The sequence below is a fragment of the Stegodyphus dumicola genome, chromosome X1 (assembly GCF_044657685.1).
Source record: "Stegodyphus dumicola isolate Sdum_Otavi_A_Nest chromosome X1, ASM4465768v1".
In the NCBI taxonomy this organism is placed as follows: Eukaryota; Metazoa; Arthropoda; class Arachnida; order Araneae; family Eresidae; genus Stegodyphus; species Stegodyphus dumicola.
In genome coordinates this window covers 125,676,832-125,701,003 of record NC_140780.1, presented here as the reverse complement: position 1 = coordinate 125,701,003, position 24,172 = coordinate 125,676,832, and the positions used below count along the sequence as shown (strand labels likewise).

The window sequence follows — 24,172 nt, the reverse complement described above, 5'->3', positions numbered from 1 at the left end:
ACGGCATTTTGTTTTCACGAAGTAAAGGCATTTTTTTTTTAACTCAACATTTTTTCCAACAATCTGCTAGCCGAATTACGCTTATGCTAGAACTTTTATGGAACAAGAGTGCTTAATCATGACGAAGATTAGGTGCGAAATTGGGAGAAAGTGCAGAATCGCAAACTGCTTGCCGCGTTTTTAAGAATTGCACATACATGGTATCCATGTACACGTCGATCTATTTTCACTTAAAATAACATCCCAGAATTGCACAAAAATGGCATTGCGCACACTCTTGACTTTATCTATGTACACATCGACCTATTTTCACTTAAAAAGTCAAAGAAAATTGACAGAAATCCAATTCTTCTTACTCTTGTAAAAGCCCCAAACAAATAAGTGGGCGATTCTGCACTTTAGCAGCGAAATTGTTTCTAAGTGCTTATTAGCTAAAGTCACAATCGGAATTTTTCGGAAAATGTCACATTACATGTTTCACGACTCTGAGACAAAATAATCTGTGATTCGAACTGTGCACTTCTCAGATTATTGCTAAAGTCCTAGCTAGTAACCTTTATCGCCTTACCAAAATGTCGCCAAACTACCTGTTACCATATTCTAAAGATTAGCCTGATCATCATATTACACTTACATATTATATTTTCACATGTCATGAAAATTAATTCAATGAATCTCTACTAAAACAATGTATTTTTTATTGAGTCATGAACATGAGTTATATGATACTTCTGTTTCATATGCAAGTATTGTATTACTAATGGGAAAATAAAAGGTTCTTTCTAATTATTCACACCCCTCTGAAAAGTATTCACAAAGCAATTTACTATGATCGAATCTGCATTCCATGAAGCTGTAAAATAAGCGAATCTGCATTCCATGAAGCTGTACTTCTTAACACTCTGAGCGTTATGACAGGCTTTATTCGGTCATCATAAGTTTTGCTACTTGGCATATATTACCTTATAATTTAAGATATTTTGCTTTATTACTTTCTTTAATAATACAAATATCTTAATGAATGCAAGTTTATGAAAATTCATATTAAAATAAGTAATTATACAAACTCAATTAATAAATGCTGTTTAAATACCGGTCTTTGTGACGGATCTAAAATCCTGCGCTGCTCGGACGGATAAACAACTGAATTTTATGGATAAAAAGATATGCAATTTTGATTTTTTTTAATGAAAACACAGCACGCTGTGTATATGGGAAGACACAACAGTGCACACATTGCCAAATTTGTTCAATTCTCCATTTTTTTTTTTTTTTTTTTTTTTTAAAGCAAGCAGATTACTGCATATATGAAAAGAACGGCAGCACACACACACACACACACACACACACACACACAAAAAAAAAAAAAAAAAAAAAAATATTACATTTAGAACTCTTGAAAAAAGGTTAGTGTTTTATTATGGATATTTCTTGCTTTTTTAGTTTTATTGATTCATTGCTTTTAAGAAATTCTTAGTATGTCGCCATTTTAAAAATGGCTGCTGCTTTTCACATATTAACTTGGTGAAAATTAGTCACCAACTCAGAGACAACTTTCTGGAAGGGCATGCATTCAAAAAGTATAAAAATGCACCTAAATATTTAATTATAAAAATCTGACAACAAACTACAGACAAATCAGACTCCAGACTACAGATTAACCTTTATATATTTTTTAATAAACAAACTTGAATAAGAAACATATATAATTCATGAGAATATCTTAAACTTACTTTTGCATCTTCTTTCGGCAGAACTTCTATATCCTGAGTTTCAGCTCTTGCAAATTTTTGTGTGTGAGCAGATCGAAATTTCTGAAACACATGACACTAACTTTACAATTATTTTACAGCAGCAAAAATTGTTTTTTATCCATTCATAAAAGCATTCAGATTTCCCAAACAATTCAAAACTAATATGTAATATTTTTATGGTGATACCACTCTCATGCACAACTGAATTTTTTAATATTCTAAAAATATTTTATTCTACTGAAATGATGTAGTAAATTTCAGCAGAAAAATGCAGATGGACAGTTTAACAGGGTGATCATACTAAAGGCGGGATATTCTTGTAGGTATTATTTGTTAGTGCATTAATGCCAAAATTTACACATGCACTACTTAAATAATGTGAAAATAAATTACATTATACTACAAGGAAAATATATATTACTTTAAAAAAAAATCTCTCAAGGAGTGCTTTTTAGTCTGAGTATTTAGGGTTTGAGTTCAATAAAAATATTTTATCACTCCAAAAAATGTTCTATGGTGAAGATACATTTTTATGAATATTGGCAAAGTGAGCTTTTCTTCTCTTAAAATTTTAAAGAAAAGGTGTTGAAAAATATTTAACTTGTACAAAGTCATAATTTATTTAGCATTTCTGATGCCAAAATATTTTATGATTTGAATATTTTTAAACATATTTAACAAATTATTCAAACTAATTTTCATACAAACAGTCTATTAATTGAAAACAAATTTTTGATAATGTACAGTGAATGCAGTCGAACTTCAGCAGAAAATGCAGTCGAACTTCGCTATAATGAACTTCAAGGGGCTGGAAGTTTGGTTTATAATATGTGTGATCCGATAAGAAAAATTTATTATCTCACAAAAATGTGTAAAAAGTGAATAATGAATAAAGACAAAAAAACAACACTGTCACATCTTCCAAAAGAAAGGCACAATGAATCTAACTTTAAAAACCAAGATTTTTCACTGCCATTATTATTATGTGCAGTTATTAAATTTGCCGTTTGTTCTTTTCAAGTCTCCTGGCTTTTGTCTGAATCATTTGTCCAGATAGTGACATTTTACAGCTTCTTTGGATGATGAAAGATTTCAGAAGTCTTTTTCCAAATTCTTGTGCTTGATAATTTTAATTTCTTTTTCTCTTGTATTTAAATTTTTACCATGAGCAGAATTTATAAAATTTCAATTTTTTTCACATGGTATCAACTGTATATTTGCACGAACTATATTTCAAGCAGATATCAATTGGTAGCTTTGTATTTTTACTTTGTATTATTTGAATAATGTTATCATTACCTTATATGCAGAAAGCTTTCTATCTGCAGCTTGCCATGTGAATGAATTTTTGACACAGAAACAGATGATAGTTTGGTCATAGAATTTCTAAAAGTTGAAAAACACATAAATGGAAGATAATTTCATCACATGTTTGTCTTATCCAATGTCCAGTGAGAACACAGTCATTTTCTCTAAGATGTGTATGGTTGCAACACATTGAAAAAAACCTTCAGAAAAATATTTTTATCTTGCAAAAAACCTAAAGTACGCAAAACCTTTATTCAGAGGATAAAGCTTGAAGAGCATCTATACACAAACAAACCAAAGCATTACAGATCAAAACCTTCTATACTCTGAAACAAAACTACAAGATTCATTACTTCCTCTTACTCTGAAAAGCGAAAATTTCACAATTTCATCACAGCATCAGCCTTGAATAGAGTTCTTTCTGGCAGCTGAATCAAAAAATTTGCATGGAATCAGGAAGCCTACTTATGTTTTCTGGTTCAATGATCATGCATACCTGTTCTAAGATACCTTATTGTATCCTCATTCTCCTCAAGTTGGGTGCCACACCCATCTTGCATAGCCCTTTTCTAGAACACAGAGAAAAGTGAAGGTGAAAATAAAAGAGAAGTAATGTAAAGGCATTTTGCTTTACAAATGGAATGTGGATCCTAGTATCCAAAAAAAAAAAAAAAATAATAATAATAATTAAAATGATAAAAATATGAAAAGGAAAAGTTTAAATTGAAGGTATTTATACAATTCGTTACAGAGGATTTTTCTATGTTTCAAAGTTTGCTATAGCAGTATAAAGTATACAGCATTAAGTATATAGGAAAATGAATGGGTCCTAAAGGTCCATTAGCTATATCTAGGATTTTGTTAAAGCACAGTTCAATTGTACTATTTTTCATCAATTTTTTTTTTCATTAGTTCTTACAATATATTTCATACATTAATTTATATGAGAATAAAACAAAAAATAATTTAACAACAGTAATACCAGCTCTGTTCTCTGAATTGATGCCAAGCTTTCAATAACAGGAATTTACTGCAACATCATCCAGGAATGTTTGAAGATAAGGAAATTAATTTACATGACTATTACTCATATATATAGAAAGAGAATTTTTCCAGTTTAAAATAATATTTCTACACAGCTCATTAAAACATATTTACTACAATAGAAATCTAAACTTAAATTCCGACTCAAATTTTTTCCAATAAATCTTCACATTAAATTTATGTTCCTTGGAGATATTATATAAAAAACATTATATTAATAAACAAAAAATAAGAAATTTAGAACTAAATCCACAAAAACATGAAAGAAATGAAATTAAAAACCAGCAAAATACAATAAAAATCAGTAAAATACAAAGAAACCAAAAGAACTATAGATATAAAAAATAAAAAAATTACAAAAAATATATATGAACAGGAATCCCCCCCCCCTCAGGAAAACCTCTGCATTTCTGTTCATCCAAAATCAGCTGATGAATCATCCTAAATTATTTAATTATAACAGTTCAACCGAGAATTCTGACCTCCTCCTCCATGCAAAGGAAATCTTTTAATGAAATATACAAAAAACACATTCAGTGTAAAAAAGTACAATGTGAAATAAAGTAAAAAAAAAAAAAAAATTACATACTTTTTATTGAATTTAAGATTTAAATTAAAATGAAGTAATATGAAATATACATAAGAATTAACACAGAACATGGAAATCAGAATTTACCAAGAGCAAAACAAAGATCAAAATTCAAAAACATATGCTTAGTGTTGCCAGTTTGGCTTTATTGGCAATGGCAAGTTAGAAATCTAAATGGTGAATTAAAAGCTTGTAAGTAATTTTCAAATTTTTTAGATTTGGAATGTATGATAGTAAAGTAAGAAAAGGTTAGAAAAGAATAAATTCAGACCTCTGTTAATAGAAGTAAAGTCAGGACAAATTGTACAGTAAGCAGATGAATTTTTTTTTTTTTTTTTTTTTTTTTTTTTTTTAACACTGAATGTGTTTTTGTATATTTCATTAACTGCCAAAATTACAAGGAATGATTTTTTTCCCCTTATACAAATAATAAGTATTAAATTAAGTATTTATACTGGTTAATTCTACACTTTCAATAGCAGTTTGCAAAAGGAATAATGCAATCTCGCCTCTGAAATCTAAAGAGACATTCTATTTCCAGTAGTAGAAAGTCATGATATTTTCCATGCATATTTGTCAAGGATACATCAGTGCAATTAGTAAATACTGACCACCACCATTTCTTGCCACGAACTCTTATTTTGTAATTGGCTACTAAATTGCTGCATAAATCGACTCCTCCAATTTTGGCATTGTACTGTTCAATAAAATGAAGCTGAAATACAAAAACCTTTTTCTTTTATGTTCTTAATAACAGGAAACACTTTTTATGAGCTGAATTTTCCAAATTTGAATGAATTTTTCCAAACGTTAAACCAACAGTCCCACACAGGACCATCGAAACTAGTCCTGTGAAAATTTTGAAAATATAATGCTGATTTTTTTTTTTTTTTTTTTGTTGTTGTTGTTTGACTTCTGAATTAAACCAACAGTTACAACCGAATTGCCATTCCATCGGACAAAAATTATTTTGTTTCTCCCTTTGTACTGGAAATCAGAACCAGTCTTTCTTATGGGCATATTTCACCCTTTTCAATTGGGCACATTCATACACAGTTTTCTTGAATTGTTCCTGTAGCACAAAAACCTTTATTTTTTAGATGACAGAGAAGATGAAATGATATTAAAAAGTTATCAAAGTAAATAGCATGACTGGCAGGAGTTTCATTAACACTGAGCAAATTTATCACCACACTTCCATCAAGACCAAATTCTTCATATTCTGATAATTTCGGAGCTGTCAACTTACCAGAATAAATATCAAAATACAATATTAGTTTCATTCTGGTCATTATCATCATTTGTTTCTCCATCAAAAAGTCTCTGAAGGGCTTCTTCTAATGTAAGGTAGCTCGTTCTAAGCATTTTTAAAGAAAGCATAGAATGAATCTGCTAATCTTTCACCAGTACAACACTTATTTTCTCTTCCAGCCCCACATTAATACAAATAGCTGATTGATGGAATGTTTGGATAAGCAGTGACCTTGGCTAACATAATATTCTCTACACAAAATCATCAGCTAGTATAAAATATCTCTGGTAGTTATACTTTTATAGGCATTTATTTTGACTGTTGCATCAACGCAACACCAGCAGCTACAGAGTTAATGAATTTCCTCTGTGTCAAGGAGTTCAGAATTTTGGGGTGATCTGTTTAGTTAAATAACTTACAATGGTTCATCAGCTATTTTGGATGAACAGAAACACAGCAGAATTTCCTGGGAGAAGGGGTTCAATTGAATCTGATCCACCTTCTCTTGATAATGTAGAATCAGATTTTGATTGCATTCCTCTCCCTATATATTTTTTGCAATTTTATTATTTCCCACATCTAATATTCTTCTGGTTTGGAGACTACTGGTTGATTTTTTTTAAATATTAATAGGGAATTTTGTATTTTCCTGGCTTTGAATTTCACGTCTTTGTAAAGTTGGTTCTATTTTTTTTTTTTTTTTTCTTTTTCTTATCTATAATTGATTAATTTTCAGCAGCATATTGTGCAGAAATAATATTAGGATAGTTTCATTTTAAAATTTAAAAAAAATTGACACTACATATAAAGTTAATTAATGTTGCAAAATGCCTTTAGCCTCAGTTTTCTTACATTTAAGAGGGATGCACTGGCATTTTGCATATATATTCACTTCAAGGTTTCCCATCATCATGCAGAATTTAGGTGAACTTGAAAAGTCCCAGATCATGTCCTCTATCAGTTCTAAAAATGCCTCTAGTGAACTAGTTAAATGAAACTTCTTGTGAAATCATATTCAAATGGTACACCAAAATACACTGCTGGCCACCCAAACTGCAACACCAAGAAAGACAAGAGATACCACAACAAAATTTATTTAGTAGATAACATGTTGACCAAGTATCAAATGATTAAATTAATACACTTCTGTGAAGTGTAGTTCCTTCCAGAATCAGTAGCCAGAGTAGCCGCCATTGTTGAAGATCACCGCTGCCACATGCCTCGGCATTGATTCAAAGAGACTTTGAATGTGTTCTTGGGGTACAGCAGACCAAGCAGCTTCCAGATGTTGCCAAAGTTGATCTGGTGTGACAGCTTGGGATGTAATCTGGGTCAATCGTTTAGCAACCATGGACCACGTTTTCTATCGGCAAAAGATCCAGAGAGCGGAAGCAATTCAATCTGGCGATTGACGAAGAGCCCTTGGACAATGCGTGCCACGTGTGATCGCACATTATCCTGTTGAAATATAGTTGTCGGCAAGCCCTGAAGGTAAGAAGGACAACTGGCTCCAACACCTCGGAGATGTAGCGCTGGCTGTTTAAAGTACCGACAATGCGTATTAGAGGAGCGCGAGAGTGATATCCAATACCGCCCCATACTATAATACCTGGTGCAGGACTAGTGTGGCGGTGTATAATGCAGCTGTTCAGCATCTTCTCTCCATGGTGTCTCCAAACTTGAATCCGACCATCATGGTGTTGCAGACAGAAGCATGACTCGTCAGTAAAGACAATTTCATTCCATTCTGCCGTCCACATCCTTCTTTCATCACACCATTGGCGGCGGAGACATCTGTGGTTCTGCGTCAAGGGTAGGCAAAGCAATGGACATCTTGCGGACAGAGCACTCTGCTGTAAATGGCGTTGAATGGTACGCGCAGACACTGGATGATGTGTTACAGACTGAATGTGCTGTGCTATGGTTCGTGATGTGACTGAGCAATCCGTCACTGGCATGTGCACAATGTTCCTGTCATCACGTGAAGTGGTGCACTGAAGAGGATGCAATCGAACATGTCAGTCCGTCATACCCTCCTGCATCCAACGGTCACATATCCGCATTACAGTTGTTTGGTTTCATCCAACATACTACCGTTTTCCCCGAAAGATAATCCACACTCTCGGTAGGCCACTATCCTTCCTCTGCCGAACTCGGACACTTGATCAAAAGATGATCGCTGTTTACTACGAGGCATAATTGATCGTTTTTTGCAAGGAGGTTAGAATAGATGGAGTAAGCATGACGTCACAAAATTGAAGCCGAGGAAGGATCGACAGCGTGACGTCACGACTGATCAGCCAGCATGGCTGCCGTGTAGCGTACGGATAAGACGAAAGCTTTGTTTATAATTGTATTAAAACTGCTCAGCCAGATAAAATTGGTGAATGTAGTGAAGGATGTCAATCATTCCCGCTGCTAAGCAGCTAATTTCATAAGTAAATGCCATAAACAGGTATTTTAGTATTTCTATTATTCTGACTTTATTGCTACTCGCTATTAGTTCAGCATTGCTTTGTTGATCGTTTCGACCTGATTTTGAGAAATATGGATAGATGTGCTGCACCAAATTGTCAAATCATTCTAGAAATAACTTTAGGATGTTTTGTTTCGCAAAAAATGAAAAAAGACGAAGAAGAAGTAATTCTTTCTGGTCGAGATCAATGGATTTCGGTCGCAGGAGCGTGTTTTTGTGAAGTAAGTGCAGCTTCGTATTTTTTCATAGCATATGAGAAAAATTCCCTTATTATTTTTTTTCAAAATGTGTACTTTCATTTAGCTGTCACTTATTGACGCTGAAATGATTTTACAAATATAAAATCAATTGTGGAATATGTGTGCATTTGTGCAGCAAAATATCGCCAATATTGTTTTTTACTGTTGCTAATAGTTTATATTGTTTGTAAAATTGTATTCTACATTTCATGTAAACTTTGTCTCGGTTAGGATTGTAATAGGCGTTTTTTTATTTAAATTTTACTGTACGAATAGTGTATTAAAGGTCTATGCTGTATTTTGATTCTGATGTATTGTCGCCAAATATATCAGTTGGCGCCAGTCTTAAAAATTGGTAAGTATAACATAAATTATAAATTGTTTAGGTTATTCTGTATAGTAAGGTAAATATATTCTGTGTCCTTCAGGAAGCTTCATAAACTTAATTATTTATTCTTAATTTTGTCCTATTTTCATAAAAAAGTTAAAATTTTTCACAAAATTTCATTCTTAATAGTGTGATTAAATTCATTTAGTACATGCAACTGTAATTAAATACTAGTGTTTTTGATTTTAATGTTAAACTTCATACATGCTTTTGTTAAATTTGAAGGTGCATTTTGAAGAAAACCAGTTTGAATGTTCTAGGAAAGATGGGTTTAAAAAACTAAAGCCTTGTTTAATGTGCCTAATCCAACACAACTGTTGACCCCACAGCATATAAAAGGCATTGGGTTTACCAAACTACCATTCAATGATATCCAGTTTTTAAAATGTATGTTTTTTTAAGTTTTATAGTTTTCATAAAAAATGTTTCATATTAAAAATGGACTAATTTGTTTTATAAATAAATCAAAATATTGAAATTCAGGCATTATATTTCAGGCATTGTATTTGATTGTCTTCAAAGTCCACAGAGGTTTGTTCAAAATCAGGATTAAACTAAAATAACTTTTTTGCTTAATTTTAAATTTTACATATATATAGGAATATGCATTAAGTAAGCAAAAGAACAGTATTATTGAAAGTAATAATTTTGAGTAATATAATAATATGGTAATGTATGTTTTAATGTCCTATATGTCTTGTCTAAGTCCTCGCTTTCAGAAGTGGGGCTTCATTGTTTAAATAATGTAAAGTCCTTCACCTATTATAAATTTCAGATTTTACATAGAAATATCATACAAAGTAAATTTGCAGTACTCAATTACATTATTGTTTCCATCATTATTGGATTAATTTGAAGTTGGTCATTAAAGTTAAGTATTTATAAAATATTTGTATTTTGTTCACAAAAACTTCCATCATGTAGCAGTTACTTTTATGTTATGGAAGATATCAAGCTCTGCTAAATCAAATTTACTTTTGTGTGACCTTAAATCTTAAGCACCAATCGTAAATTTGTTTTGGCATATTTTTAAGAATTTGAATGAAAAATTTATTGCTACTGTGAAAGAATGATCAACTGATGTTTACCTTACTAATCAATGTCTTACAGTGTTGTAATGATTCGCAGGATTTTTCATAATGTGATGTTGCATATATGTTTTGATCTTATCAAATAAATAAAGAATGTATTCCTAATCAGATATTTCTTCTTACGTAAGATTATTATCTATCATGATGTGATGCTTAGGATTTGTTTTTAGAAGCCAAAACACTATTTTTTGAGATGCTAATAAAAGCAATGTATTTTATTTATTTACTTACTGCTTTAAAACAGGTTTTGAATTAAGGCTTTCCCCTTCCTTACAGTATGCACATAAAACTCACTTAAGCTATATTTTTAACATATTAATGAGATATATGTAAATAAAATATGTCTCTTAGGGTAGCTCCTTTAATAGGGGGGAAAACTGAACTAAAATGGTATACCTTAAAAACATTTTATTGAAAACAAAAATACTATCATAACAGTGTCGGCTAAGATTTATTCAGATGGTTTTTTTGCATTTATTCTGGCATTTCCCCATAAATTCATATAAATAAAATTTCAGGTAAAGTAGGTCTAGCATTATATCATTCTATACAAAGCTGTTGACTTTATGTATATTCTACATAAAGGTGTTGACTTTAATGGAAAAAATCCAGTTACTGTGTTTTAATAAAATTTGATTATAATGGAATGACTTGCACTGTGTTAGAAAAAAGAGTGAAAAATAACAATTTTTGTTTCATTTTCACTATAAGTACAAGTATTTTGCATATGTTTGTTAGCAAAAGATGTAGATTTAAAGCTAAATAATACTTTTGTTTTTACTTATGCAAATTAATTAATAAGGATATTAACTAATTATAGAGTTATTGGCACTCTTCTGTTATCGGGACCGGATTCAGAAATCTCTATATGGATGTATATTGAATGTATGTATATATGAACCATGCATATGTATGTGTGTATACATACATTTTTGATTTCCATCCCGATAACAGAAGAGTACTGAATTATCATTAAATATTCAGATATGTATAATAATATATTAACAACATTGTTTCACGAGAAAATAGTAAAATTAAATTAATTTTAATAATTTTCTTATGCCATTGCTTCAAGGAATGAAATTTGAATTTAACAAATATTCACTATTTGTATAAAGCAAATATAAAATTCTTTACTCGTATAAAGCAAATATAAAATTAAAATTTTAAATTTTATGTATGTTTTTTCCCTTGTTTAATTCATAAATTTACCAGTTTTTCTATGTACTGTATAAAGTATTTTCTCAATAGCAAATGTATCGGTAAATAGTGTCTGTAAAGGTATTCTTTTTATTTTTTATTTATTTATGTGTGTATTTATTAATTTTTAAAATTTTCTTTTTAGATAAATAAAGAACAAAAATAGTATTTTTGATATGGAATTTTTACATTGCTAAATTTATATAAAAATATATTTTTAAAATATAGATTCCCACGGCCATTAGAGCATTGAAATAGTTTTTATAGCATTCTGCTAAAACATCAAAATTTAAAGGTGTATATCTCAAATCAGTATTTAAAATCATAAAGCTTTTAGCTACCTTTTTCTTGATATGCACACAAAATAACATTTTTAACCAAATTGTTGCAATAATAGACATTCGATTCCATGTGAGCAAACTTCAAACTGCATATTAAAAATGATAAACAAGAAGTAGATTAAAAATGAAAAACAAGAATTATTATGCAGACAAGCTATTAAATTTTTCAGAAGTTTAAAATGCGAACTTGCTAGATATATTAAAGCATCAGCATGTATTTATCCATTTATCATATAAAATTTGCTTACGATTTTAGAAAAGTAACTTTTGATTCAGAAAAGCTTTAGAAACTTAAAAATTACTGAAGTTTTCTTCATACAAATTTGTAGCCACAGCTTTAATGTTCTCTAAATAATTTAACCTGTAATGTAAATAAAAGTAATATGTTCAACTCCATCAGTACTGAAATGGTATAGTTAAGATATTAAGAATTATCATACAAGTACTGTATTGAAAGGCTTATAATTTTTATATAATACATGAAACTACCTTGAATTATAAAAGAAAAGTAGTTACATAATAATGAAAACGTGATTTCAAACCCATTATAACCTCATGGAAATTAAGAATACAGCTGCGGGAAATCTCTTGTCAAAAAGTACATTTTGAGTTGTCTAACATTATGCATGTATTGTATGCATGTATGTAAAAGTATAAACTGAAAATTCAGAAGTAAGTTGACAAAAAAGTTTTTGTAACTTATATATGAATTTGAAGTATATGTGAAAATGTTTTAAAAACGTATCATGAATCATATGAGAAATTCGTCATTTTAAAAAACTACGAGAGAGAAGTCGCACATCTCTATATGAGTGCGAAAAATCGGAACTTAAGATTCTCTAAAAGGTCCTCTAAAATGTTAAATAATTAAAGTTTTAACTAATACGGCTAAAGAGCCAAAGATTGGCCCCCGACCGAAATTGCGACCCTAAAAACATGGCTGACGACTCACACATATCAGTCGTGACGTCACGCATCGTGACGTATCATGGCTTCATTCTCATTGCATGGGAACATACGGGGAAGGCTTACTCCATCTATTCTAACCTCCTTGGTTTTTTGAAAAATACCACAAGAAAAACACAATTGTCGAACTTGAAATCGTTGAAAACTCCAAGCCTTAAACAGCACTTTGAACTGGCTCGTGTGACGCGAGTCTGCCTTGAAATTCTAATCATTTGCATATCTCACCTCCGCTAATGCATCTTGTAAATTTAATGTTATTTGCATGCTTCCTTCAGGGTGCTGCATTTACTGTGGCCAGCAGTGTATATAGTACAATGTTGACTATTACTCTTCCTGCCAGCTATATATTCACATGCTATACAAAAGATATCTACCTCTAAATACTGATATAAATGTAAAACATAACAAAAAAATACTTAAGTATTATATGTAAAAGCCCATTTTATAGAGAATAGGTTAGTTTAAGATATTCTGCCAAATACACAAGTTCTTTTTAGCAATTTATTTATTACATGTATTTCACAAAATAAAATAAAAAAATTTTTGTTCATATTTACAAATATTTATGTTAAAATAGCTTACTTTCAAGAAACATTATTTACAATATAACAAACTATTTTGGAAATCATGTTAATTACAAAATATTTCCAGAAAGGAAAAAAAATCCGGTTGATCTTTACAATATGGTAACTGGTAGTTTGGCGACATTTTGGAGGCGATAAAGGTTACTACCTGGGACTTTGGTAATAATGTGAGCAGTACTCAGTTCCGATTACGCATTATTTTGCGTGAGGGAAATGAGAGATGATGGGATATGTCATGTGATATTAATGGACGAATTACGGTTCTTTAATCGGAAAAGGGGGGAAATCGGGAAAAAATGTGGAAATTTTGTATTTAGCTTTATTCTGCGTTGTGTGAAACAGTGTTGTTTAATTTTTGGATCCCATGGCCCTAACTAAAGTGAATTCGAAATGGGTATTTAGGCATTGTGATAAAGAGAAGTTTGCTTTTTATTTAGCAGAGGAAGTATGGAGGAAAAATTTGCAGAAACAATCTTTCAATAATTTTATTGAATGAATTAGAAAAGTGTATCCGCCACGTAATCAAGATTCTAAAGAAGATTAGGTAAGTTAGTATTTTTAATTATTTGAGGATATTATTTTTATGCATTGTTCTAAATGTAAGGTGGAAAGGAATTTGGTATTATTGGGAAAATTGTTATTAGCAATGATTTAGTTTAAAGTAATTAGGATTGTAAGGTAATTTTTATTAATTTAATGTATGTGCTCATTTATATTTTAAGTAGTGTTTTTGAATTTAATTATATTTTAATGAAATGATAGTTATTTTGTGAATTTTATGTTTGTAGGAATTTGGTATACGTTTTAGTTGAAGTAAACGTGCATGGAAATAATTTAAATATCTGACACTAAGTATTTGTAATGGTTGCGGTATGAATTCGTTGGTGACGTTTATAATATAATAGATGATTTAGAGGTAAAAGTTTTTGGATATTTTATTTATTTTATATGTGGAAATGTTCATATTTGGAAAGGGTAAATACTTTTTCGCGATCAGGTAATTTTATATATGTTCTTTTTACCGGGTTTAAAGATTGAGAAAATTGTCATGTATTTTCGTGAAATTTTTCTAATTTGTGAGAAAAAAGCAGTGTACATGGATATAGTGAAGAGTGTGCGCAATGCCATTTTTGTGCAATTCTGGGATGTTTTTTTAAGTAAAAATAAGTCGACGTGTACAAGGTTTAGTGATATTTTAATTAAATGATAATTATTTTGTGAATTTTATGTTTGTAGGAATTTGGTATACGTTTAAGTTGAAGTAAACGTGCATAGAAATAATTTAAATATTTGATACTAAGTATTTGTAATGCTTGCGGTATGAATTCGTTGGTGACGTTTATAATATAATAGATGATTTAGAGGTAAAAGTTTTTGGATATTTTATTTATTTTATATGTGGAAATGTTCATATTTGTAAAGGGTAAATACTTTTTCGCGATCAGGTAATTTCATATATGTTCTTTTTACCGGGTTTAAAGATTGAGAAAATTGTCATTTATTTTCGTGAAATTTTTCTAATTTATGAGAAGAAAGCAGTGTACATGGATATAGTGAAGAGTGTGCGCAATGCCATTTTTGTGCAATTCTGGGATGTTTTTTTAAGTAAAAATAAGTCGGTGTGTACATGGTTTATGTGTATGTGTTATTTTGAAAAACGCGTAAGGAGTATGGTATTGTGCACTTTTTCCCAATTTTGCAGTGAATATTTGTCATGATTAAGCAGTTTTGTTTGATAAAATTTCTAGCATAAGTGTAATTCGGCTAGTAGATTGTTGGAAGAAGTGTTCAGTAGATAAAAAGAAAAGAAACATGTCTTTACTTCGTGAAGACAAAATGGCGGCGGGGAAAAAAAATAGAGGGTTGCTGTAGGAGAGTTGGTTGCCAAATTTTCGCCAAAAAATCGCCAAGTTACCATAATGTAAAGATCAACCAAAAATCCTTCTTCTTGATTTGAAAATTACTATGCTATAAGATGTACACCTAACTATGAAAAGTATCATTAAGCTTAGATGTCATACAGAAACTTACCTGAAATTTAGTGAACACACAAAAAAAAAAAAAAAAAAAAAAAAAGCCTGCTAACAGATTTTTTTTAAACAAGCAGTTGAAATTACTTTTTAAAATACTAATTTAAATTCTGACCAAAAAGATTTTGTTCATTCATGGTATATGGAAAATTTTTTTATTATAAATTATTTTAAATATTTACATTATTAGAAAACAAATATATATGATTAAAATTAATTTTGGATATGCAACCTCTAGAAAATCGCCTCACATCTGAATGAAACTACAGTTTTAAAAGTGCAAAAACCAGAACAGGTGCAACACAGTGATGTCAGATTACTGCCAGTAAAGTCACAATATAATAAGCGGTAAAGTGTCTCATTTACACCACTCCGCGTCTGCGAGTGCAATCCAGAGCTGTAACTCGAGAAATAAACAATCTCGTTGTTAGGCGACGTGTGCAGCACGTTATTTTCATTTTTGCGATAAAAGCCTATCGACGTGGTGTTCACGTTGCTCGCGGTTTGAGACAAAGCATCTCGATGTGCTTAGCACGTTTTTAGCGCAAGTGGTTAAGAGGCTATAATCAGCCTACCTTGTTATGAATGACAGCTGATCTAGTAAATTGGGTCTACTGTAGTGAAGGTCACAGATTTACATTAAACATGCCCCAGTTATGTGAAACAGTTGGCAATGAGCTACCCTTCATTCATAACAACAGGTTTTTGCTCAGCCACTACAAACAAAATCAATAAAAGCTAAGGAATATATGCCTCCTTTCCCAGGAAAATAAGCAAAGAAATGATTCTATAAAGTAGAATATCCAGCAGTACTTCTCCTATAAGAAAAGAATATTACATATTTAAGCAAATTATATGCCCAAATTAAGCAGTTATTCTACCTGATCGACAAGAATACTGTTTAAAGTATTAAATTTTCTTTCCTGTCCAATTCAGGCCTTACTCATTTATTTAATCATTTTTGGTTGATCTTTGCTGTATGATACCCCTTGGTTTGTGTGTGAAAAAATTGCCAAGTGGTTTTGGTTATTTGTGAAATAGGTTTTTCAGTAACCCTAATGTTGATAATGTTGGCAAAACTAGCCTTGGGGAAAGTTGTGAGAATATCGCCAATGTGTTGTGATAAATTCAGATTTTAGCTATTTTTTATAATAGTAACCCTTTTGTATGGACTGGGGTTTTTTTGTTTCTTAACATTTTCAATTGCTGTGTTCAGTTGCACATACGTAATGTTTTATGAAAGTGGTTTCTGAAAAGTTGCCTGAAAGTTTGCTTGGTGTTATAAATGAGTATATTCTTCCAGATATGACTATAGTTTCTTACTGCTGGAAGGCACACAATTGCCTTTCCAGTAAGGCTTCGGATACTGGTGGAAAGCGTGAACGTATGCACATGAAAAAAGGTATGTTTAGAAATAGACATTTTGTTTATTTATTCGTCTCTGCGTATTAATATTTGTTAAAAGATTAGTTGTCTAATGTTTTTATGTAAGGAAATATATATATTTTTAGTTATTTATTACTCTCTGTTCATGTATTTTTGGTTATTTGTTCATCTCTGCATGTCGAAACAGCAGCGAAATTTTTCTGGTTAATATGACAGTTTTAACTTTTTTTTTTACCTTACTGATTGTGTTTAAGTGAAAATAGAATGATGTGTACATGGACAAAGTTAAGGCAGTGCACAATGGCTAGTTTGTGCAATTCTCCGATTTTTTTTTTTTACGTTAAAATAGGTCGATGTGTACATGGACAACAAGTTTGTGTAAGTCTTTGAATTCTTGGGCTAATCTTTGGAATATGGTAACAGGTAGTTTGGCGACATTTTGGAGGCGATAAAGGTTACTACCTAGGACTTTGGGAATAATGTGAGAAGTACTCAGTTCCGATTATGCATTATTTTGCGTGAGGGAAATGAGAGATCATGAGATATGTCATGTGACATTAATGGAGACGAATTACAGTTCTTTAATCGGAAAAGGGGGGAAATCTGGAAATTTTGTATTTAGCTTTATTCTGTGTTGTGTGAAACAGTGTTGGTTAATTTTTGGATCCCATGGCCTTATCTAAAGTGAATTCGAAATGGGTATTTGGTGGGATTGAAAGGGGTAGTAATAAGCGTTTTTTTAAGGTTGTGCGAGTTAGAAGTAAAGATTGCTTATTAAGTTTTATTAAGTCTGTTTGGAAGATGAAGGTTTTCAACATCTTGCGGTGAACTATAAGTATGATTTTAAAGATCCTAAAACAGGCGCACATACGATTACTTTTTATTTAGTGGAGGACATAAGAAAAGTTTATCTGCCACGCAATCAAGATTCTGAAGAATAGGTAAGTTAGTATTTTTAATTCTTTGTGGATATTATTTTTATGCATTGTTCTAAATGTAAGGAGTAAATAAAGTAATATGGTATTATTGGAAAATTGTTATTAGCAATGATTTAGTTTAAAGTAATTAGGATTGTAAGCTAATTTTTATTAATTTAATGTATGTGCTTATTTATATTTTAAGTAGTGTTTTTTAATTTAATTATATTTTAATTAAATGATAGTTATTTTGTGAATTATATGTTTATAGGAATTTGGTATACGTTTCAGTGGAAGTAAACGTGCATGGCAATAATTTAAGTATTTGACACTAAGCAATTGCAACTATTTTTAATGTTTGCGTTAAGAATTTGTTGGTGACATTTATAATAGATAATTTAGAGGTAAAAGTTTTTGGATATTTTATTTATTTTATACGTGGAAATGTTCATCCTTGGAAAGGGTCTATACTTTTTCGCGATCAGGTAATTTCATATATGTTCTTTTTACCGGATTTAAAGATTCACAAAATTTTCATGCATTTTGAAATTTTTCTAATTTATGAGAAAAAAGCAGTGAGTGTACATGGATATAGTGAAGAGTGTGCGCAATGCCATTTTTGTGCAATTCTGCGATGTTTTTTTTAAGTAAAAATAAGTTGACCTGTACATGGTTTAGTTATATTTTAATTAAATCATAGTTATTTTGTGAATTTTATGTTTGTAGCAATTTGGTATACGTTTCAGTTGAAGTAAACGTGCATGGAAATAATTTAAATATTTGACACTAAGTATTTGTAACCATTTTTAATGTTTGCGGTATGAATTCATTGGTGACATTCATAATATAATAGATAATTTAGAGGTAAAAGTTTTTGGATATTTTATTTATTTTATACGTGGAAATGTTCATCCTTGGAAAGGGTATATACTTTTTCGCGATCAGGTAATTTCATATATGTGCTTTTTCCCAAGTTGAAAAATTCACACAATTTTCCTGCATCAGGGGTGTTTGTGGGACACCAAAAATTCCCCTGAAACTTTTACGGATTTACTACCGACATTTTGGAGTTTGGAGAAGCGGAGGGAGAGAAATGAAAAATTACAATTATGAAGTATTGAATGACCTAATTATAAAAGTTCAATAAATTACTTTTTTGCAAAATTAATAACCATAAATTTTCAAACATATAAACTACTACATTTTATGTAACTATTTTAAATTACCTGAATTAATTCTTTAAAAAAAATTATCTAATTTCTGCTGCTTTTTTTTTATTTTTTGATGTTTGTGGGCTTGTCTTTCTTTTGTGGTGAACTTCATAATTGCAGGAAGGTTGACTTTTGTTTTCCTCATTTACAGTTGCTACTAATACTACAAATATATAACTCACAAAATCACGATCATTAAATTAAAATATAATTAAATTAAAAAACACTACTTAAAATATAAATAAGCTTATACATTAAATTAGTAAAAATTAGATTACAATCCTAATTACTTTAAACTAAATCATTGCTAATAACAATTTTCCAATTAATTTCAAAATTCCAATCCACATTAATTTATTTACTCCTTACATTTAGAACAATGTATAAAAATAATATCCTCAAATGATTAAAAATACTAACCTAATCTTCTTCAGAACCTTCATTACGTGGCTGCAGTACTACTGCTAATTTCTAAATCCGAAATCCAGTAGTCAACTGGAAGTCTATTCACCAAGTAATAAGAAATTAATAAAATTTCACCTATACTCAAACTACTTTCAGCAAACCACGTACCCTTCCTTACACTGCGTTTCACAAAATGTCCATTTTCACCAGATTTCTTGCACCGCCATTTAAACTTAACTGTAACATCCTTTCTTTTACACAATCTCAACTTATTATTATTATCAGATAAACGCATTAAAAATTTAGAATTCACTTTACATAGTGCCATGCAGTCCGAAAATTAATCAACACTATTTCACACAACACACAATGAAGCTTAATACAAAATAATTTTTCCAAATTAATCCCCTTTTCCAATTAAAGAACTGTAATTCATCCATTAATGTCACATGACATATCTCATGATCTCTCATTTCCCTCACACAAAATAATGCGTAATCGGAACAGTACTTCTCACATTATTACCAAAGTCCTAGGTAGTAACCTTTATCGTCTCCAAAATGTCGCCAAACTACCTGTTACCATATTCCGCAGATTAGCCAATTTTTCACTGTTATTTATACTTATATTTCATAAATTTGCATATTGAGCTACAATTGTGTCGATTTGTCCAAGACCATTAAAAATGTGTGCAAGTGATACAAATTTTGAGAAGTTAGCTACTTTGTTCCAAATTATACAGTAACTACATTTTATAATTACATTAGACATAAAAACTAAAGCAAAGATTAAATTTCATGATGATTCTAGGTAAATCAATGGAACCTAAGTTAAATACTGATTATGCAATACTTGACTTCCTAGGCATTCCTAATTGTCAATCAAAGCTGCACTTGCACACCATTTAAATTTTAAAGAAATAAGAGAAAGTAAGTATAACATATCTGCTTAAAAAAGAAGTCCCATTTCTCTCATGCATAATATCTATATGCTTAGGAGCATTTCAGAAAACTCTGTTTCAATGCACAAATGAAAACAGAATAATTTTATAAGTTCAACCTGCTTTACTCTTCGACTTTTTCCACAAACTGCCTTTTCCACTTGATAAACATATAAAAAGATCGATTAATTTTTTTAAATATTATGAATATTCTATTTTCGTTAAATAAATAAAACAGTCAGTCTTTCTAGAATCGGTACAAACTGTTTCGCCAGGTTTTTTTTTTTTAAACCAACGTTAATTAGTACTTTCTGCATAATTATTTAATTACTTACTAGAAAATAAACAACTGATAATTAGGTGGAAAATTTGAATACATCGTAAAACTGACAGGGCAAATAAAACGGTCAAAACAAACTTTAGGACACAACGATAGGCACTACGTGAAAAAATTCGAAAATACTGAACTAAATTATGGGATTACAATACAGAGAATGTGCAATATAAACATTCATTACAATTTCCTTTAAAATGTAGACTATGATTTATGAGCATAAATACAGAATAAGTTTTTACGCATAAAACGCTAAAACGAAATACCAGATTCTTAATACGAACACCACCACTGAATTGACCTTCTGCAAAGTGAAATTTGGCTCACAGAAAATCAGAACAGAACTACAACACCAGAAGTATATTTATAATAGGCATTTTCACTTACGTATAAAGGGGAAGAGGTGAAAATTTTTCGAAATCTATACACATTCATGGCGAATAAGTTACGTATTCACCTATCTAACCTATCTTCAACTTTACCTTGTAGATATACAAGACACGGTAATGAAAGTCGTGGTTCGCAGGAGATCTTTACGAGGGAAAGGAAAAATCGGAGGAGTTGCGAGGTTAGCCTCCTTGGCCCTTACCCTGAGCCTCGAGCAATGTAGAGAGAGGGGCATTGATTTGAAAGCTTCGCAAAATAAAATATTGAAAAAATATGTCACTTTTATTGAATTTGATGCATCATTATGAATAGCTAGTTAAATTATTGCTTTCATCGGGTGTGTTTATATTATGACTGAATATCGGATTTTTACTAGTGGCTTTCCAAAAGCTGGAAATGAATATTTTATATTTGGTAGTTTGGTATTGGCAATAACACAGTTACCTTTTTTGCCTGCTAGTACCGGTTAAGAAATTTCTTGAGCGGTGTCTTGAAAACCCGATTGTAACCATTTAAACGCTGATCTGAAATGGCTCCTGTGTTAGGATACTGGAATATTCGAGGAGTGAGTTCTTATTATCATTCATATGTTATTTAGCTCATTTGAGTAACCGTTACAATTATTCGTCATTCTTTTCGTTGTGAAGTATGTTAGGCTTAGTAAGTTATCTCTGGTATCATCGCCCTTCTAAATTAATATGTTAAATTGCATTTTATTCTATTTTCAGAGGTGTAATTATACTACTGAAAAATGCACATTGAGCGTTCTTTACAAAAGTAAATTCTTTGACTTTATGCTTATGTATGCCAGAGCGCACTAGATGGCTGTATAAAATGGCGCTAAATGCTCTTAAAGATGAATTTAAGTGCCTGCACTCATGTCCCTTAATATTTCGAATTTTTCTTCCGATGTTTTACCTTATTGAATAGTTGAGGTCTGCTTATATACAATCGTACAATTTTATTATTAATGTCTCCCAAGTCATTCAATGTGCTAAGTGGTATAAATTATAAGCTAATCTTCTAAATCTAAAAAATAGGAGAACTTGTTAAGAGTCAACCCTGATAGAAACTGAGGTATCAGAAAAATTTAAAAGGTAGCATATCAATTTATCATCTGTAAACTTCCGTAAAATGACATAAAAAGCATAATAAAACATTATCCACTATATTTGGCTAAAGTACAGAATCGCCCACTTATTTGTTTGGCGCTTTTTACATGAGTAAGAAGAATTGGATTTTTGTCAATTTTCTTTGACTTTTTAAGTGAAAATAGGTCGACGTCTACATGGATACCGTGTATGTGCAATTCATAAAAACGCACCAAGCAGCGGGCTTTATTGTGTTTATGGTAAAATCCTAGTACATGGTATGGCTTTGGTGCGATTTTGAAAACTGTCCCCCGCACCAAAATGACCCGTTTATTGCTCATCATAATAATGTCTCCAAATCCCGCAGTGTCATTATTTACATCTTGTAATATGTGTAGGACTTGCCTTCCTTACGAACTGCACCGATTTCAGCGTATTCATGCAAAAAAAAAAAAAAAAAAAAAGGCTCTAGCGTAGAATTAGGTGCCCCTTCGATTAGCGACAATTTTTTTTTTTTTTTTTTTTTTTTAAATTTTGGAGAAGAAACTGCACTTCTGTTTACCATGGTAGTTTTAACTTTGTTTTAGCTTCCTGATTTTATTTAAATTAAAATAGATTGATGTGTACATGGACAAATTTAAGGCAGTGTGCAATGCCTAGTTTGTGAAATTCTAGGATGTTTTTTTAAGTGAAAACAGATCGATGTGTACATAAACACAGAGTTTGTGCAATTCTTGGACTTCTTGTTTTGGTTTTGTTTAGCGACCATCTTGATATTGTGCCTTCCAAGCGCCGATCTTGGCGCCAGAAAAGAATCGTCAAGAAAGAAGGGGCACCCATTTGTAAACTTTTTACCAAAAATAATATCATTTTGGTTTATAATTGCTAATTTAATAATTTCAACTAACTAATCAATCTTGTATTACTTTGCATGGAGCATCATTGTGACTAAAGTTTTAATGCACATTCTTTTGAAAAGTTTTTTAATGTTTTTATTTAAGTTTTAAGAACTTTTTACATTTTAGTACCGTTTTTAATGGTGAAAGTGCAGAATCGCCCACTACTTGGCATGTTTTTAAGATTGCACATACTCGGTATCCAGGTACACATCGACCTATTTTCATTTGAAATACATCCAAGAATTGCACAAAAATGGCATTGTGTACTCCCTTGACTTTATCCATGTGCACATCGATCTATTTTCACTTAAAAAATCAAAAATTGACAAAACTTTAATTCTTCTTACTCTTGTAAATAGCACCAAGCAAATAAGTGGGTGATTCTGCACTTTAACTGTTTTTAATCATGGTATAAATTTCTTCATTTAAATTTTGTGTTTTATCTGCAAAATGACAAAGCTTACAGGCAGACAGCATATGTCACATTTGTTTGAATTAATTGATTTAAATTACAAGAGCCAATTTTGTGTATAGTTTCTTAAGAAAAGAGTTTGTCTATTTATGTAGGTGTGAATTTAAAAGAAACCGAAACTAAAATTTGAACAGGTAGAAGTCATTAAGTTCAGTTTTTATGTTCTAACATGCTTTTTATGTATTTTCAACTCTTTCAGTAGTGAAATCTCTGAGAAATATCGGTGCTACTTTGGTAAAAGGTTGCACGGATTTTTGGAGATTTACGTTGGCGCGATTTCTACAAACGTCAGCCATCTTGAAAAACGCTGTTTTTACGCATAGTAAAGTATTCGAAACTTAAAAAAAAATAAATAAATATCGTTAGAAATAATGGATTAATTTTTTTGTTGAAAATGTCATTTTTTAAGATGGCAGGCAAGTGTAAATAAATACATTTATGGTTGATCTTTACATTATGGTAACTTGGCGATTTTTTGGCAAAAATTTGGCAACCAACTCTCCTACAGCAACCCTCTATTTTTTTTCCCTGCCGCCATTTTGTCTTCACGAAGTAAAGACATGTTTCTTTTCTTTTTATCTACTGAACACTTCTTCCAACAATCTACTAGCCGAATTACACTTATGCTAGAAATTTTATCAAACAAAACTGCTTAATCATGACAAATATTCACTGCAAAATTGGGAAAAAAGTGCACAATACCATACTCCTTACGCGTTTTTCAAAATAACACATACACATAAACCATGTACACGCCGACTTATTTTTACTTAAAAAAACATCCCAGAATTGCACAAAAATGGCATTGCGCACACTCTTCACTATATCCATGTACACTGCTTTTTTCTCATAAATAAGAAAAATTTCA

General features: G+C 30.8%; 2 protein-coding genes and 1 long non-coding RNA gene across 3 annotated transcripts in view; 2 read left to right on the top strand and 1 right to left on the bottom strand.

The window, feature by feature from the left end:
• The window catches only part of UQCR-C2 (Ubiquinol-cytochrome c reductase core protein 2), a 119,998-nt gene extending 98,995 nt beyond the window's left edge, over window positions 1–21,003 (bottom strand). Inside the window, exons 1-2 of the mRNA XM_035359231.2 lie at window positions 20,843–21,003; window positions 1,734–1,814 (exon numbers count right to left, since the gene is read on the bottom strand). Coding sequence (XP_035215122.2) covers window positions 1,734–1,814; window positions 20,843–20,890 — 129 coding nt within the window. The 5' untranslated portion in view covers window positions 20,891–21,003. The remainder of the gene's footprint in view (window positions 1–1,733; window positions 1,815–20,842) is intronic.
• Window positions 8,208–9,382, top strand: LOC146993261 (uncharacterized). The gene is made up of 2 exons (XR_015038527.1): window positions 8,208–8,644; window positions 9,276–9,382. It is a non-coding gene; the product is annotated as an uncharacterized LOC146993261 (long non-coding RNA).
• Window positions 21,004–21,248: 245 nt separating the features above from the next.
• Window positions 21,249–24,172, top strand: part of LOC118188738 (glutathione S-transferase Mu 1-like) — a 39,143-nt gene continuing 36,219 nt past the window's right edge. Inside the window, exon 1 of the mRNA XM_035359232.2 lies at window positions 21,249–21,407. Within this exon, the coding sequence (XP_035215123.1) occupies window positions 21,372–21,407 (36 nt within the window). The 5' untranslated portion in view covers window positions 21,249–21,371. The remainder of the gene's footprint in view (window positions 21,408–24,172) is intronic.